Raw genomic sequence first — 16,623 nt, forward strand, 5'->3', positions numbered from 1 at the left:
TGAATTTGGGTATATTTGAACCAAGTTCACTAATTCGTTGTTAGGTACCACTTTAAATTAACTAATTACGACAATACACTTGAAATCCCCTTGCTCAAAAGTCTGATCATTCCTGGGTCCTGGCCAGACACAAGTAGCCCGACCATAAGCTCTCTGTCTAGTGTCTACCAATTGGAAACTCAATATTATCCTCAGCCAGGCTTGCCCATGCACTAGCACTATGTTCTCCCAGTTTTGGCCACACCGCTTATTCCTCTCCCGATCTCACTCTCGTAGTCACTGACACAGCACCAGAGGAAGGCGGATTACAAAGTTAAAATAATACCACGTCCACCAGTAATTTCAAAGTTTCAAAGTTCAAACCGGGATCACGAACGGTCGAAATTTTCGAAAAACCCTCAAAAGAGCGGGCCATTCTCTATTTCTCTCCCTCCCTCCTCTACGGGCCCCACCCAATGCGAACCAGGTTCGGTCTTCTATTTAAAATTTGAATTCCCCTCATTGCCCACGTACCAACGCGCCTTCTCTTTTCTCATATCATACGTACACTAATAACTGTATACCGTAGCTTATCGATTTTCGTATATATATATATATATATATATATATATGCAAATCTTAGATTCTATCATCTGCAAAGCTGAGAAAAATAAAAGAGAAGCGGCGTTGCTTTCCTCCCAACGTTTCCAAAGCCCCAAATCATCTCTGTTCCCTCCCTTGCCGTCGCTATTAGCGCCATCCTTCCCTGTGCTATTTGGTATTATAGAGTTTGGGTTGTTTTTATCGTCCGTGTCTATTCGTTCAGGCATTTCGTCAAACATATATCGTTCCGCACTTTTTCTTGCAGTAGACGATGAACACGGTGCCCGACGGCGTCGTCCAGCACATCCTCTCCCTCCTCAGCAACGCCCGCGATATCGCCTCCTGCACGTGCGTCTCCAAGCGGTGGAAGGACTCGATCCCCTACCTCCCCTCCCTCTACTTTCCCCGCAGCGCCTTCGACGCGATCCCCGCCTCCGTAGCCGATGCCACCATTACTCGCATGGTCATATCGGCCGTCAGATTAGAGGAGCTCGTCATTTACTGCCCCTTCTCCTCCTCGAGTCTCGCCTCATGGCTCTCCCTCCGCAGCCGATCTCTCCGCTTCCTCGAGCTTCGCATGGACACCGCCGCCGATAAGTCCGCCGCTATTCCCAACCGCCTCGATTGTATCGGAGTCGCGAATGGATTGGAGACTCTTAAACTCTGGGGCGTCTCTTTGGTTACCTCCCCCAGTTGGGGCTGCTTCCAGAGACTGCGTACGTTGGAGATCATTGGGGCGACGCTGAGGGACGATGCGCTGAAGGATGCGGTGCACGCGTGCCCAAACCTGGCCGAATTGGCGTTGCTCGGGTGCGACGGGGTTGGCTCGGTTGTGATCGAGTTGGAGCGGCTGGAGAAGTGCAGGTTGGACTTTTTGGGGCCGGGGAATTGCTCACTGTCCCTGAGCTCGCCGCGGCTTGCGGCGCTCGAGATCCAGGGATTCAGCTGGATCCGGGTCAACGGTAACCACCGGTTACGGAGCCTCTGCATTGCTAAAAACACTGGTGATTGTTCATTTGAGCAATTTAAGATACTTTTATTGGATTTGGGAATCTTAATTTTCGCGATTCTTATAAATTTCAATGCAAATTTCAGGTAGAGTTTATAAGGTAGATTTGGGAAGGCTCGCGGACTTGGAGTATTTGTCGCTCAGAGGTGTTCAGTGGAGCTGGAATGCCATAAGTTCAGTTCTACAATGTGCAAGTGAGGTGAAGCACCTGGTGATGAAGATCGAGTTTTGCGGGGATTTCGACACCCTCCAACCCTTTCCTGAGGTTGACTTGGTCGAATTCTTCAACAATCATTTGAAGCTGCGCAAATTTGAGATCCATGGGGCCATGTTTGCATCACTGTGCCAAAAGAACAGCCTAAAAAATGTGAGTAGTTTGTTAACAGGAAATCTACTTTGTTCTCCGATTGCTGTGATAGAAAATGACTGGATTATTTGTCACTGCAGCTGGACTCGAGATTCTCGATCCCTTGCCTGGAAGAGGTTCTGATCACTGTGAGGTCTCCGCTGAATGCCGAGCAAAAACTGAACACTCTCGAATCTTTGGTTCAGTACAGCGCGAAGCTGCGGAAGATGGTCATCAGAATCTCTCAGATGAAAAACTGCCATGACGCCGCTGATGATTTTTTTGAGGAGATTTGCAAGTTCAAGTATCTCAATTTTGATACTGTCCGGATTGAATAAAGCATGTTGCTCAAATTTTTTCCTTAAAAGAATCTTAAATTTCATCCAAGATATCTATCTGGTTGGTATTTACCAGCTATTTATTTAGCTGACTCTAACGACTCTCAATTTGGCTGCTATATATTTTTCTAGACGTTGTTTACTTGTGATGGAATTTTGCATCCGTTCGTTTCGAAGTTAAAGTCTACCATATCAGAGCTACAACCTGTGATCAGCAAACTGCTGAAGCTGTCCTACCTTTGCTTCTTGTTATGATCTTCCCAAAAAAAATGATCCTTATGCTCATCTACAGGATAATTTTTTTTTTAAAGCTGAATCTGTTGGTTGGTAACTGTTTCAGTATGGTACATTAGCCAATCTACTTCGTGACAAATGGTTTCATATCGAATCATCACAATGATGCAGAAATGATCTTTTTGGTGATTGCATATGCGGATCACCAAGTGGCAGACTGCGTTTTGTTTTCTTTGATGCATCCTGCTTACGATTTTTTGTTGTTTCTGAAGCATTAGGGAATTATTAATAGATTATGCAATTTTTAGTAGTTATGTGTGACGAGTGACACAATCACACAACGTCATGAGGACGAGAGAATTTCCAGGAAGGCTAATTTTTAGCCTATTTATTTCATTTATTTATATAAGCTAAATTTATTTAATATCTAAATAAGTCGTCCAACAGTGAGTTTAATTAGTTGGCAGAGTTAAAACTTAATAATATATGAGAAATTACACAAATTAAACTATCTGTTTGAATGGTAAGTGGGAACCAATTTCTCTATGCCGTTTAGTATGGAGTTTTAGATAGCATATAATTCAATTATCAATATTAATTTATCGAATCTGGATCCATACTAGCTCTTAGACAAACTACCGGCCATTTGGAAAAAAAAAAGAGAAAAGAAAATTAGTAGTAGTTTATAATCTCAGGAAATAGAATACTTAATTTCTATTATTTTAATATTTTTACTTTTAATTTTCTTCGAAAAGTAAGCTCGGATTAGGAGGAGCCTTGGTGCTTGCGATGGGTGCCTAGGAGGGATCCTCCTCCGGCTCCCTACTAACTTGAAAGTCTGTCGTTGATCTTTAGATCTCAAATCTCTCTTATTATATAGAGAAAATTATAAATAACACTTAATATTTTGACTATATTATAAATTAAGCTTATTTTTTTTATTAATCATAAATTAAGTTTTCATTTTATGTCAAGAAAGACGCTGAGTTAAGGTTAAGTTAACAAATACCGACGGATAAAATTTAAAAAGTAAACTGTTCTTCCGTTTCAAATAATATTTTATTAATTAATCTTATCTTTTTATATTAACTTTAGAATATATCTGTCTATCAGAATGTAGTGTGTTTTCTTTTCTTTTTCCTCCAAAATCTAAGGCTCTATTTATAAATAATAAAATAAGAAAGTATTATTCATAATATAATTAAAATGCAGAGTGTTATTTATAATTAAATTTTCTCTATTATACATAAAGCAAAGACGGGGAGGGATCAGACTCAGATCCTACGAGGAACCCATTTTACACTAAAGTTTGGTGTGGTTGCTGCTTTCCAGACATTCCAAATTTAGCTCGACGTCCTTTTTCTTCCTCTATCTCTGTCTCTCTCTTCGTAGGATCCAACTTGTTGACCCTGAACAAAGCTAAAGCCTAAAGCCCCTGAAGCCTCTTCCTTGGCCTCCAAGGTATTGATAAATTGATACCTAAGGGACATTTATATAGTCCTACCACTCGCTTCATCCTCCAGACCCAACTCTTAATTGCTCCTCTTATGGATTTCCAGTCCTCAAACCTCGGTTGTGAAAGAGACTGCCAAGAGATCCATGCGACATGGAATCAACTCAACCATCTGGGTCTGACCCTGGCACGGCGGACTCCGGCCGAGAGGCAGCAAATTAAGGAGACGTATCGAGCCATGCACGGCGAGGACCTCGTCGAACACCTTCACAGGATCCTGATGGCCAACCAAAAGAATGAGGTATATAGAGCAAATCATGCCTTGCAAAATTTACTATAGATGCACAATTCATAAACTATTCTTGATCACAATGTTTGTTTATAGATGTGCAACATATTGCATCTGTGGATCCTTGAGCCTTCGGAGCGTGACGCCATAGTGGCAAGAAATGCATTTGAATTTGGCATCACTGATTACAAAGCCCTCGTTGAGATTTACACTCAGAGGAAATCAAACCAGCTCTTCTACACCAAGCAAGTTTATTTAGCCAAGTACAAGAGAAACCTGGAGCAAGATATCATGAATGAACCATTCCATCCTTACCAAAGGGTAGGTTGAAGTAAACCTTCTAAAAGTTGGAATGCTTGAATTTGACATGTGGATTGACAAAAAGTTTGACGCAGTCGATGCATGATTACAGATATTAGTGGCTTTGGCTACCTCCCATAGGTCGCACCATGACGACGTTAGCCGACACATTGCAAAGTGCGACGCCAAGAGGTTGTATGAAGCAGGGAAGGACAGCATGGGAGCAGTAGATGAGTCTGTGATCCTTGAGATTTTCAGTAAGAGGAGCATCCCACAGCTCAGACTGGCACTTTCCAGCTACAAGCATATATATGGGCACGACTATACTAAGGTAAGCAACCACAAAGCCAAGAATTTCTCGTTATACAACAAAAGGTTTTCTCATTATTTGTCTACAGACTCTGAAGAAGGAAGGCAGTGGAGAATTTGAGGACTCACTAAGAATTGTTGTCAAATGTATTTATAGTCCTGCCAAATATTACTCAAAGGTAGCTCTTCTTCTTCTTCTTCTTCTTCTTCTTCATATAATTAACAGTTAAGTCAATAGCTGATTCCATGTAATTCCCATGGCTCCTCTTCTTTTTCTTGAGTTTGTTTCAGATACTGCACACGAGCATGAAGAGTCCAGCTACTGATAAAAGAGTTCTAACGAGGGCCATCTTGGGGAGCACAGAAGTGGGCATGGATGAGGTGAAGTCAGTCTTTGAGAAAAAGTATGGGAACAAGATAAAGGATGCCATCTGCAACAGTGTCCCAGAAGGTGATTACAGAGACTTCCTTGCCACTTTGATAAACTCGTGATCTCAAAATTAAGGGGGATTTCTTCCAAATTGTATCAGCCAGAATGGGCTGATCAGTTGTCCGCTGGAAAACTATGCATTAAGAGGTAGATATAGAGGCTTGATTGTCAAAGCAATACAAGTAAATGTGTAAGAGTACTTTAGTCAGAAGTAATATGAGTAAATGTGTAAGAGATTCTTAGTCAAAGTAACATGAGTAAATGTGTGAGGAGAACATACCATGAATAACCTTCTTTCGTAAAATACGATGAATAATCCTTTGGAACCCAATCACACCTGAAATAAGATTACTATATTTGCAAATAGGTTAACCTAACATAATATTCCATGATAAAATGAATAAAGCAGGTGCTGATGTGTGAAAAACCCTGTAAAATATAACTGACTGAATGCATCGTTGTGCCACTAATGTGCAACCTTCATGACGAGCTGAAGTTTATGTGCACTTATGCTTCTCAGAATTTCTCAGAGTTCATGAATAAGCCACCAGAGATATTAAAAAAATGATGACGACCTGGCTACAGTGGGCTGTAGTAGCATTCCTTGCTGATGGAACCATTGATATGCAATATGATGTATTCATTCCACAAACGTTTTGACATAAATATGAAAAATTCTAGGCCATCTCATTTCTAACATACAATGGCACAGTCATCTAAATAAGTTTCTTCTTTCGAAAGAAACCCTGCAGGTGCCACAACTGCAAAATAGAGACAACGATGCAAACACCGAGGGACATAATACTATACCACGCAACCCTAGCATTGGTCCTCTCACTCACTTCCCTCATCTCTGCTTCCCTGAATTCATAGACCAAACAAATAAAGACACATCATGTGTCAATGAGAACTTGTCTATAGAAAGGCAAATCATGTGGACAAAAATCCACAATGGAATACTTACCTGGCTTTTAAATACAACAAGTAATTATGGATGACCTCCACAGCTTCTTCTAATTTCCTCAGCTCTAGCTCGACTCCCTTGAATTAGCGCAGATCTTTTGAAGTCAGAACTAATTTGTTAAAGGAAATGAGTATGCTGATGATGCTAGATAAGATGTTCACCTCAATCTTCTCTTTTTTAGCAACAGAATCCCAGTCTTTTGCAGCAATCCCAATTTTCCAGTCAAGATTAACACTAACTCCTACTGCCTTGTTGGTACTGTCCATCCAGAAACATGCCAGGTAGTTGCCAGATTCTGTTGTTGTGAATGCAAATTGTCCTATTGTGACATTTTCATTGTGATGTAAAGTGTTTCCATAAGGTGATGTAACCTGCAAAAAACAATTGCATCAACCAATATGAGGTTAATATGTGTGCTGAGTGACTTATTTTAATGTTTATAGTTGCAAGTTAAATTGCCCTAGTGTTAGATATTAAAAGGTCTAGGAGAGAGGATTCAATCTGTTTCATAATGCCCATTAGACCTTTAGATAGTTCAAGGACATCCTAAATGCCAGAACATTTAAGATGCCACCATGGCAGTTTCCATGGATTAACAGAAAACTAACCTTATCTTGATCTTACACATGTACCCTATAGTAAATAATATCAAGGATGCCCCCTAATTGTTTTTCCCACCCACCATCCTTCCTCTGCCAATTTATCTTCCTACTCTGCCACCTACATCCACCTTGGATCCCATTAAATCTGAACTCTTATCCCTACTAAAGGTTGAATGCCCCGAAGAGAAGGTTTACTATAGTATTGAAGTTGAGACACCAGACATGCCTGGCCCACACTTATTCATATATTTTTTTATTATCACCACTTGAAGTTAGTTTGTAAGTAGAGATTCACTTCCTCAAATTTTTTGCTGGCCTAAGGAGAGAGCTTACCTTCAAAAAGCTTCCTAATGCAGAAAAAAAACATGTCAACAGTAAGAAACATCATTTTCTTATTAAGAAGCACAAAGTAGGAAAACAACTAACAAAAATCAAAAGTAAACATAAACAAAAACAAGAACAATGTCAACCCCCCAAGTTATGATCGGTTTGCCTTTTGCCTTATGCTTCATAGTTAAGGTCCTGCATCAAAAGCTATATCTTTCTCGTCTGTATAGATCCTTTTGGAAGGTTGCTCCTCTATCACAATAGCAAAATCTTCAACAAAATAGTTCAAGCCACTAATCAGCTCTACAAATTTCATTATAAATCCTTTGAGTCATTTATATGCAGACAACATTAATGAAAGAAATGTTATGCATGTGCGGATCCATGGTATCTGCATAAATGCATTTATATGCAAGGCATAGCTGTTTAAAAATGAGTTAAACGAATATTTTGATTTAATAGAAAGTCAAAGTATCTAATCAATTCACATCAGAATAGTGCTAATTTTTGGAACTTACTTCAGGATCAAGAAAGGTAAAGTCATATTCACTTAAGGAGAAGAGATGAGACTATGTCAACAGACTGTCTTATAAACCTGACAATGTCTCCCATGATTCTCTCAAATTTTAGCTGTCTCCCACCTGAGGTTATATTGTTGGAAAACTATCTCAGTGTAGCCAGTATAGGTCGCTTGTAAGATATCAATTGAATGAATAGAAACAACAAGATTGGCACGTCCCAATAGCAGTTCCAAGGTGATCACAACCAATGGCAGTTCCAAACACACTTCATTCCCATGATCCCATTTCACACCGATATATATTTCATCTAACTGACAAAGATCCAAAAGATATAAGACTGATCGGATTCTTTAGTCATTTACACGGTTACCTCCTTAAATTACATCTCCATAGCTTCCTTTCAAAGCTAATAAGGCCGATTCCAATCTTAAAATCGTCTAATCGGACAAGTAGCATCCGCTTATTTCTCACTATAACGCAACACTCCAAAACCACATCTTTCCCTATTTAGATTCCACTGTCCTCTTACAAAATTTACCAAGTTGAAATCCACATCAACTAATCAAGGATCAATAGTTCATCCAAAAAATAGAGAAGAAAGGAGATACCTTGATGGCAATGGTGGGCTGGCCATGCGTCGAGCCCTCGTACATGACGGCGTAGTCGGCAAGCACGACCACGTTTGGTTGGATCTCCTCCGACACGCACTTAGTCCCCGTCACAGGCATGTTCAACCACACCGCATCTGCGCCCCAGGCGCACAATAGCGCGAGCACCGCCGCTGCTGCAACAGTGCTCCGCGAGATCACAGCGCCATGATCCATCTCTCTTCCTCACCCCCTTGTCCACAAACCAAACCAAACCAAACGAATCGGAGAGACAGGACGATGCTCTCTCTCTCTCTCCCTCTCTAAGAAGAGATGGCCCGCCCTTTAAGTTACTGGGCATAGTTGAGCCCACAATGCTATGTAGACCCCCAGCTTGGTCCTTTTAGTTGGGCCTGGACCAGACTCTGGTCGGAATTAAGAATATTACCATCTCGTCCTGGGAGTCTGGGACAAAGAATAGGCTCTCTTTTGTACATTATTTTAAGAAACAACTAGGAAATAGAGGATTCTTTGCCAACGAAGCTTTTTCTTCCCCATTCGTACGATCGACTCCGCCTCAAAGGCATAATAAGAAAGGAGGAGGTGGCCGAGGTCGAACACCATGGATAACTTCTCGCTGATGTGGGAAATCGTTGGCCCAGGCATCGCCGGCGCCGTATTCGGCGCCGGGTGGTGGTTCTGGGTCGACGCCGTCGTCTGCAGCGCCGTCATGGTCTCCTTCCTCCATTACCTCCCCGGTATGAGTTTTTAATCTAATCCCCCTTTCTAGATCTCCTTCTATAGTTGTTAATTTGTTGTCTCTTGGCACGGCAATGAATAGGCTTTTCCTCATGTTGGCCCCAATTCGCAGGAATCTTTGCCTCTCTTGCGGCTCTCATGTTCAATTGCGTTAATAGAGAAGATATCAGCTACGATTATTACTCCCCTTACGGCGGCGATTCAGAATGGAGGTTGAATTCTTGCGAGACAATTGGATTCTTATGAAATTTGTTAATTCGCTTAATTGATTAGTTTTGCTTTTTGCTTTTTTCTTTCCCTAACTAACGTTTTGGCTATATGTTAAAGGAAATTTTGCTTGAATGGTCTTTCCATCAATTGTAATTGTAATGGCATATAGTATCATTCATAATTGTGCACTGCATTTTCCTATAGCTATATTAAGAGGGCTCACTAGTGTTTAACTGGAGGAGGATCCCAAATTAATTCCATACACTAGTTTTAGACTATGTTCAACGTCTTTCTGCTTTCGTCCATGTCCAACCATCCTTCCGTTTTTCTATCTTCTTGGGTATCTTGTGCTCATGATTAGCATCATATCTAGATTGTTTTATAGAACAACTTTAGAGTGGAATCAGAGGTTTGTCATATTTAGTTTATTTAGAGCTGTTTTAGCTGATCCAGCAGTATGAACTGAAGTACCATTTCAAACAGGACGTCTTTCACAATCCCTAATCTTCTTCTCTTTCCATTGGATGGAAGGAGTAGTTCTTTGGTGTCTTAAAAGATAAGAAAAATTACTATGAGTTTTTCCCCTCCAGATAACTCTGTCGTGCATGGTTAGGAATCTAAGAACTTTAGAACTAGAATAAGTGCTAGGTGGAAGCTTGGTTTTTGGTTGTCAACACTGAATGTTTGCCAGAAATCCATACACCTAAGTAGTAGGTATTCATGAAAAACGGTTCCTCAAGAACATTTTTATGTTGATGACTTGTCTATTTTCTTTATTATGCCTACTTAGTCAAACTTGGAACTGTAAGTCATATGAAGTTCATCTGGATCTTACCTAAAAAAAACCTTCCCAGCTCTAATTGTTTCACATAATACGAGTGCAAATGAGTAGGTAATACATTTAATTCATGCAAAGATGAAGAACTTGGGACTGATACTTAAGTTAAGAAGGCAAACAATCAGTTTCAACATCCAAAAGTTGAGTTGATCGATTTGGTTGTAAGTAGTAACACGCACATCTGTTCTGTCAACTAATAATTAGTCACTCCTGTTCAATGTGCTAATGGAAATAGAGTAGGGGAGTACTTTTGCATGTTATTGTATAACTAGTAGTTTTAGCTTATACCATATTTTGTAAGAAAATATTAGGTGATATTTGAGCGTGTATGCTGGGTATTTTTACTTGGTTATTTGATTTCTTTCTTCACTCTCCAAGTGGTTTCATCTTAATATTCCCGCTTAGATAGCGTCCTTATATGCAATTTCCTCGGCACTTGATTTGAGTATTTGACTGTTCACCATCCATCTTAGATGCAATTTGCTCCGCACTTGATTCGAGTATTTGTCTGTTCACCATCCATCTGTCTAAAGTTCTTACATTCTGTATCATATAATAACCCGAGTTCATGAAATTGCAGGTTGAAGCTTTGGCTTTTCGTGGCATACGTTGTCTCTTTTGTCTCCTTAGCAGGGGCGGTAGGCCTTTTAATACAAGATTCACTAACAGATAAGGGCCCCTCTTCTTGGACTGGTATTGCTGGTGTCCTGCAGTGCGTATTTGTGTTAATCAGGTAAATTGGTCGTGTTAGAATGCATTTTCATCATAATTATTTATTTTTACTTACTCTAATGGCACTTGCAGTGGGCTGATATACTGGACTTGTCATTCTGAAGATTGAACTGGAATTTTTCTTCCAATATAGCAGTTGAATTGTGAAGCTGAGTAGGTTGTAAAATTGTCAGGGAAGCAAATGAAAAGATATCCAGTGCGTGTGATTTGATTTTATGGTCTTCAATTGATTTCTGTAAATGAAAGAGATGATGGATTGATTATTTGAGGCTTCGGAGGTTCTGCTTTGAAATTCTTTGTTAGATGAATAGTGAATAGCCGATGCTTCTTTCTTTTTCTTGTTGAGAAATAGCATATGTTTCCTCTTGGCAATGCTTTTATGGACATTGTCTAAGAAAGTGCAAATTGCAAATCTTCTATCATAAACAATTCCTGAGCTGACTTGGTAGTATAAAATCTTGAGTTTTTTAGGAGGAGTATTCATCAATATCAGTAAAAATTATTTTATTATTCAGTTAAATATTAGTATAAAAAGTAATAATTATTTTTGATATGATATAAAGTTAAAAGTAAAGTAATAAATGATAGTGAATTTATATTGAAAATTGGTGATATTTTATATCAAATGATAAAACTACTATTAATTGGATATAAAATAGCAGTAATAATTATGTGTTATTTAATCTATCGGTAGAATAATAATTTTAAATTATTATTAATTTAATTTAAAAAATGTACGGGATAAAAGAAGAGAGAATAATAAATTAGTATATCAAAAAGAAATTAACTTATCATTTAATTACTACACCAAAATAAAAAAAAATAATTTATCTTTTTGCAGCTAGTTGGGCTTTGCTGCTCAAATTAACGATCCTATGGTGGTACTTTCATATTAGGTGGTACTAAGAATTTATAATATGGAAATGCGGTGATATATTCTATTCATTATCCGGAGCAAAATAGATTAAGCAACCGAGAGAAAAGAATAAATTAATTAAGCAAGGTATTCTCCACCTAACCAGGGATTTTTGATTCAGTTCATCTAACTTTGGTTTGCAGTTGGGGGCAAAGGTAATCTATCTATCGTATATTGGCGTGTGCGTGGGATTTATACATGCCCCAACTCTTGGTGCTATGAGAAGCCGTTTGTTCCTAATTCTCTCGTTTACTTATAGAGTTTGCCTTCATTATAAGGTTTGTTTAGTGGACATCTCAATCAAACCTTTATAAGCAATCGGTTTCCAAAAGTTATCCGGCAGCGATCATTTTTATCTCATCTTCAAATAGTAGACTCCATTTTTAATTCCCAAAAGCTCCCCTAATATCTCTGTCCAAACTGTGGGATGACACTTGAATCATTTCTTTGTATAACTTCTTTTGGATAGGGCACTTCCTATTTGGACCCACCTAAATATGCTATTCCTTATATTTATTTATTTATAATAATTTTTTCGGTGGCAATTGAGTCAAATTAAGATCAGGTCAGAGTAATGCTAATATGAATACGACTCTGCGATTTATTTATTATTTAGATCATAATATATAATCAGATGTCACATATTATTTAAATTTATATATATTAGTTGAGTTATAAATATATTTTTCTCGTATTATAAATAGATTATTCGGGTGAGGAATGATTTATTAGGTCCTAATGTATTATAAATGAGTTATAATTTCATAAATGAATTAGCTGCTTGAATTAAAAATAAATTAAATAAATTGAGATTATAAATATAACTGCACTTTACCACTTATACCTCGTCCACCCCTGACCTATATCTAAATATACAGGTCAGAAAATGGAACAATGCGTAACTCCTCATTAGAGTCACAGATGCTTGATCACATCGAGCTGGAGAATTACATATATTTTGATATAATGCAAACACCAAAAGAATGAACAAATAGTAGACACTAATATTTTGAAATAATCGCAGGAAGATGATATAATTTTATGATCAATTTTGTTCAAAGAATATACGTAGTAATTATTCGACTACCTATTTGGATACTCTAAATTTACAATCTAGATTATAAAAAAACTAAAGAAATTGGATAGGTCATGTCAGTTGATTACTCTAGATTTTTTTTTTCCCCTAGAATGATTACTTTAGTTATTATGGTTGGCAGTAGGAATCTAATCTAAAGTAATTAATATATATAGATTTGGGCTTTTAAGGCCTTCTTTTCTCTAACACTAGCCCGTCCCACCTCATCCCCAACACCATCACTCAATTGCCACAGCTTTAGTACTTCTTAGTGCGATATCGAGTTCACAAGTTGGTTTAGAACTGCCGTCTCTTTTCTGGGCTTTTTAGAGTTGCAGCTAATTTCGAAAGCAACTTTGGTGAGGTTGTCAGTAGCAATAGAATTTGCCGACAGCCTAGAGATTTGTCGGTGTGGCAACGGTCTGCCAACAGTTCGCAGACTTGCCGTTGAGTATAATGTGGAGTTTGAAAAGATAGGGTAGAATGCCATAAAGGAAAGAAGAAGAAAAAATTGATGATGGTGTTATGTGCACGAAGGAAAGAGGAATGATGGTGACGAGAGAATATTACAACGCGCAGGCTCACCGGGGAGAGAGAAATGAGAAGAAGGATGGAATTTATTAATACAATAAACAGTACAACGATAATAACTTGAAAAGAGGGATCTTAATATGTTCATATGTACGCTAACTTTTTTGAATACCATTATGAAAAGTCTAAGCTCCATGTCAAATTTAATCAAAGCGTCAACATATTATTGAAAGATGCGACCGTTCAACAACTTATATACTTCTTCAACACGCTCAACTAAGCTTCTTTGTGATCGTGGGAATTTACTAATATACAAAATTATAACAAATAAGAATTAAGAAGTCAAAGGTCCACGGCCAATTCAATTAAGCAACGTGCCCGACGTTTAACTACCGCAATTTAATTAATTTGCAAGGTGAAAGTTGTATACATAGTTCGTAACATGTTACGCCATTCTTCAACGGATTAAGCTTCTCAAAAACTCTTCTCGACTAATTTTAACACAAGTGCTCATAGGCGGTCATTCCATTCTTATTCAAGAAATCCATACAGGAGACGAATTAGGAGGGGAAAAAAATTTAATTAATTCGTAAAACAAAAAGAATATATAAATTTAGAACAAATTAATGGATCACAACCCAAGTCAAAGCTGATCACATTGAGCAGGAGCGAAGGATAGATTGTTGTTCTCCAGATCATAGAGGATCCTCATATTCTGCTGCTGAAAGTTACCAAGTATGGAACCAGGCAAATCACTTGACCACTCCGACATCACCAAGCACATCAGACCACTGTCTTCGATCATATAATTCTCCCTCGGCAGCTCCAAATCCGCACCTTCGAAGTGGAACACAAGCTTCGGCACATCCACCTTCGCCGCCGCAGACGATGGCAGCGCGAAGCAAAGGTCAAGTTCGAGGCCAACGGAGCTCCCGTTTGCCACCGGCAGCTTAATTTGAGACAAGAATGCCGTCTTCACTACCTTATAAGCATCACTGTTAAGCTGAGTGACACTCGTGCCCGAGTCTATGATAAACCCACCTGTTCCATTCTGTTTCAGAGCAAACGCCGACTTTGGTATCGGTAGAAGGGTATTGCCGACTGTTATACCGTTTAGAGAAAGGTAGTAGAAGCTTGGGATCAAAGGGTTCGTTATGAGTGAGGTGGTTTGGATTTGAATGTTTGTACTGCTGTTTAGATCAGCGGGGGATCCGAAGAGCAGCGTGCTGCTTATCGTCTCGTTAAACGAAGTGAAACAGTATGAGAACTGGGTGACTCCAAGTTGAGAGACGAGAGACAAGGGTCCACGTCCGAACCCCACGAGGCCCGATGCGTTGCTGAAATCGCCTTGTTGCAAAACCCCACATCCAAACCCAAGGTTTGGGACTGCAACCTTGTTCTGAGATCCAAGAATGAAGGTTTCGCTGGATAAAACACCACTAGTCGATGATTTATCCCCATAAGGATAATAATAGACGCACTCTTGTTGTTGGCAAGCGGAATTAGTGAGGGATTTGCATAGACTGGAGCCGCAGGAGAGCGTGGAAAAAGATGAGGAGTTAGACGGATCAAATAGAGGAGTTGGCTGGGAGAAGCACTGGTTGCAAGGCTTGCATTGCGTCCAGATGAGATCGCTGCCGGTGTCAAGGATGGCAGAGAAGGGGAGAGGCGGCGTGCCGATGGTTAGGTCGATGAGATACTCGCCTTCGCCTCTAAAGACCGGCACGTCTGCAGCAGAGATCGGATCGGTGGCCGTGCTAAGTAGCCGCGTGGCCCTGGCCTTGCTCCTGAGAGCCATGCGTTGGACGAGCTCGAATTTGGTGAAATTGCCGGCGGCGTCGACGTGGGTCAGATCCATTCGGATGTCTAGCGAGGCGGAGATGGTTGGGAGAAGAAGTGCGATCAGGAGTAGCATTTGGGTCAGTTTCACGTTCTGCATGTTGAAGTTATAGGAGAGATGTGGATTATTGATGAAGAATGAGGATATAGCATCTGCACACAGGCGTATGCATATATATATATAAGTTTTGAGAACGAATTGTTTCTTTTTTTCTAACAAAAAAAAGAAAAGAAAAGAATGAATTGGTCTTACTTCTTTTTGAATAGGAAGTGATAATATATGACTTGGTTGGTCTGCTGTATTAGATAGACATTTTTCTCTTCTTTTACACGTTAACGTGGAAAAGATAAACGCGTATTTTGTTGCTAAACGTCATTATTCAACTCTTTCTTGGAAGTTAGGGGTAGATTAAAGAACGGGGTAATGCTTCCGACAATTAAAATATAGCCCGGAAATTTTGTGATTTAGTTAGGATTGAGTTTTCTCTATGTTAGGGATATATAGAGATAATGGTGCAATACGCAAGAATTTAAGACATATTTATTACATTTAATTAAGTACGCTTGGCTCAATATTATAGGAAGAATCCTCATATATGCACTACGACTGAGTACATGCTAAGCTTCAGTATTCCAAGCATTATCAGGAAACTAAATTATGGTTTTCTCTTCTTTAGGAAAATTCTTGATTAAGGGTTTGAACCGGTGAATTGACTGTGCACTGCTCCTTTGTTCATTTTTATGAAGACCTTAGGCCAACTGGACTCTTTCCTTAGACTCGATACTCAAATGGGCTCCACCTTCCCTGTTACACCATTCCCATGTCGTGCATTTCCTAGCACGCACGAAGGAATTGAGCCTAGATTTACTACTGCCTTGTCATATTGTTGGTTCGAAAGAAAATAAAAGGAAGTAATTCTGCCACTTAATTTGAAGCGAGAATTGGCTGTGATTTGTATTTGAGCTTAGGTAAAGCGCCCGCCAAATGCTAAATAAATCTAATTAATTAATTAACACCTTCACATTCGATGGAGTTTCATGATTTTAAAAAAAAAAAACAAAAAAAAATAATAATAACATAACTACATCTTTCAAATTAATTTGTTCAGTAGCTATATAGTCCAGAAGAAGCCAACGTCCGGCAGGAACGACCGGTTCTTATTTATATTTCCGCCCCCAAGTTTGATCGAAGCTGGAATTAGAATATCTACCAGGAAAAGAATGCATATAAAATTAGTTAAGATAAAGTAAGACAGTACTATCATGATATTGATATCTCACTGGCTAATCTTCCCGTGCGCAAGAATCCTATCCGGGTGGTCTACGTGTGATCATGCCATCCATTGACTCTCGTCGGTGGCTTCAACCATGATGGCGCGCTCGCATAGCTCCTAAAAGTGCCTATGTAGGATTTGTAATTTTAGTCTCCTCT

General features: G+C 39.3%; 5 protein-coding genes across 11 annotated transcripts; 3 read left to right on the plus strand and 2 right to left on the minus strand.

Moving 5' to 3' along the window:
- Positions 1-620: 620 nt before the first annotated feature.
- Positions 621-2,373, plus strand: LOC140797048 (F-box protein At1g10780). The gene is made up of 4 exons (XM_073150328.1): positions 621-757; positions 848-1,586; positions 1,678-1,958; positions 2,039-2,373. The coding sequence occupies exons 2-4, from the start codon at positions 854-856 to the stop codon at positions 2,273-2,275; spliced, it is 1,251 nt and encodes a 416-aa protein (XP_073006429.1). The 5' UTR covers positions 621-757; positions 848-853; the 3' UTR covers positions 2,276-2,373.
- Positions 2,374-3,965: 1,592 nt separating this feature from the next.
- LOC140790176 (annexin Gh1-like) lies at positions 3,966-5,579 on the plus strand. The gene is made up of 5 exons (XM_073140138.1): positions 3,966-4,263; positions 4,348-4,572; positions 4,664-4,882; positions 4,950-5,039; positions 5,152-5,579. Exons 1-5 carry the CDS (start codon positions 4,057-4,059, stop codon positions 5,350-5,352), a joined length of 942 nt encoding a protein of 313 aa, XP_072996239.1. The 5' UTR covers positions 3,966-4,056; the 3' UTR covers positions 5,353-5,579.
- Positions 4,896-8,664, minus strand: LOC140790184 (transmembrane emp24 domain-containing protein p24delta3-like). 7 transcript variants are annotated; one of them, XM_073140197.1, is made up of 6 exons: positions 8,313-8,664; positions 6,416-6,625; positions 6,255-6,331; positions 6,101-6,151; positions 5,571-5,627; positions 4,896-5,423 (listed from the first exon to the last, which is right to left on the minus strand). In XM_073140197.1, the coding sequence occupies exons 1-6, from the start codon at positions 8,526-8,528 to the stop codon at positions 5,405-5,407; spliced, it is 630 nt and encodes a 209-aa protein (XP_072996298.1). In that variant the 5' UTR covers positions 8,529-8,664; the 3' UTR covers positions 4,896-5,404. The 7 variants fall into 7 exon arrangements, with proteins under 7 accessions (XP_072996298.1, XP_072996267.1, XP_072996291.1 ...); XM_073140166.1 differs by having other exon boundaries at positions 4,896-5,450; XM_073140190.1 differs by having other exon boundaries at positions 5,071-5,415; positions 5,571-5,641.
- A 128-nt stretch (positions 8,665-8,792) lies between these two features.
- Positions 8,793-11,259, plus strand: LOC140790224 (uncharacterized). The gene is made up of 4 exons (XM_073140203.1): positions 8,793-9,049; positions 9,163-9,262; positions 10,679-10,831; positions 10,903-11,259. Exons 1-4 carry the CDS (start codon positions 8,914-8,916, stop codon positions 10,937-10,939), a joined length of 426 nt encoding a protein of 141 aa, XP_072996304.1. The 5' UTR covers positions 8,793-8,913; the 3' UTR covers positions 10,940-11,259.
- A 2,588-nt stretch (positions 11,260-13,847) lies between these two features.
- LOC140782130 (aspartic proteinase nepenthesin-1-like) lies at positions 13,848-15,436 on the minus strand. Its single transcript, XM_073128543.1, has one exon. It carries the CDS (start codon positions 15,289-15,291, stop codon positions 13,996-13,998), a length of 1,296 nt encoding a protein of 431 aa, XP_072984644.1. The 5' UTR covers positions 15,292-15,436; the 3' UTR covers positions 13,848-13,995.
- Between the last annotated feature and the right edge of the window lie 1,187 nt (positions 15,437-16,623).

This window comes from Typha latifolia, chromosome 1 (assembly GCF_019914945.1).
Source record: "Typha latifolia isolate L0001 chromosome 1, TyphaL0001v2, whole genome shotgun sequence".
Lineage (NCBI taxonomy): Eukaryota > Viridiplantae > Streptophyta > Magnoliopsida > Poales > Typhaceae > Typha > Typha latifolia.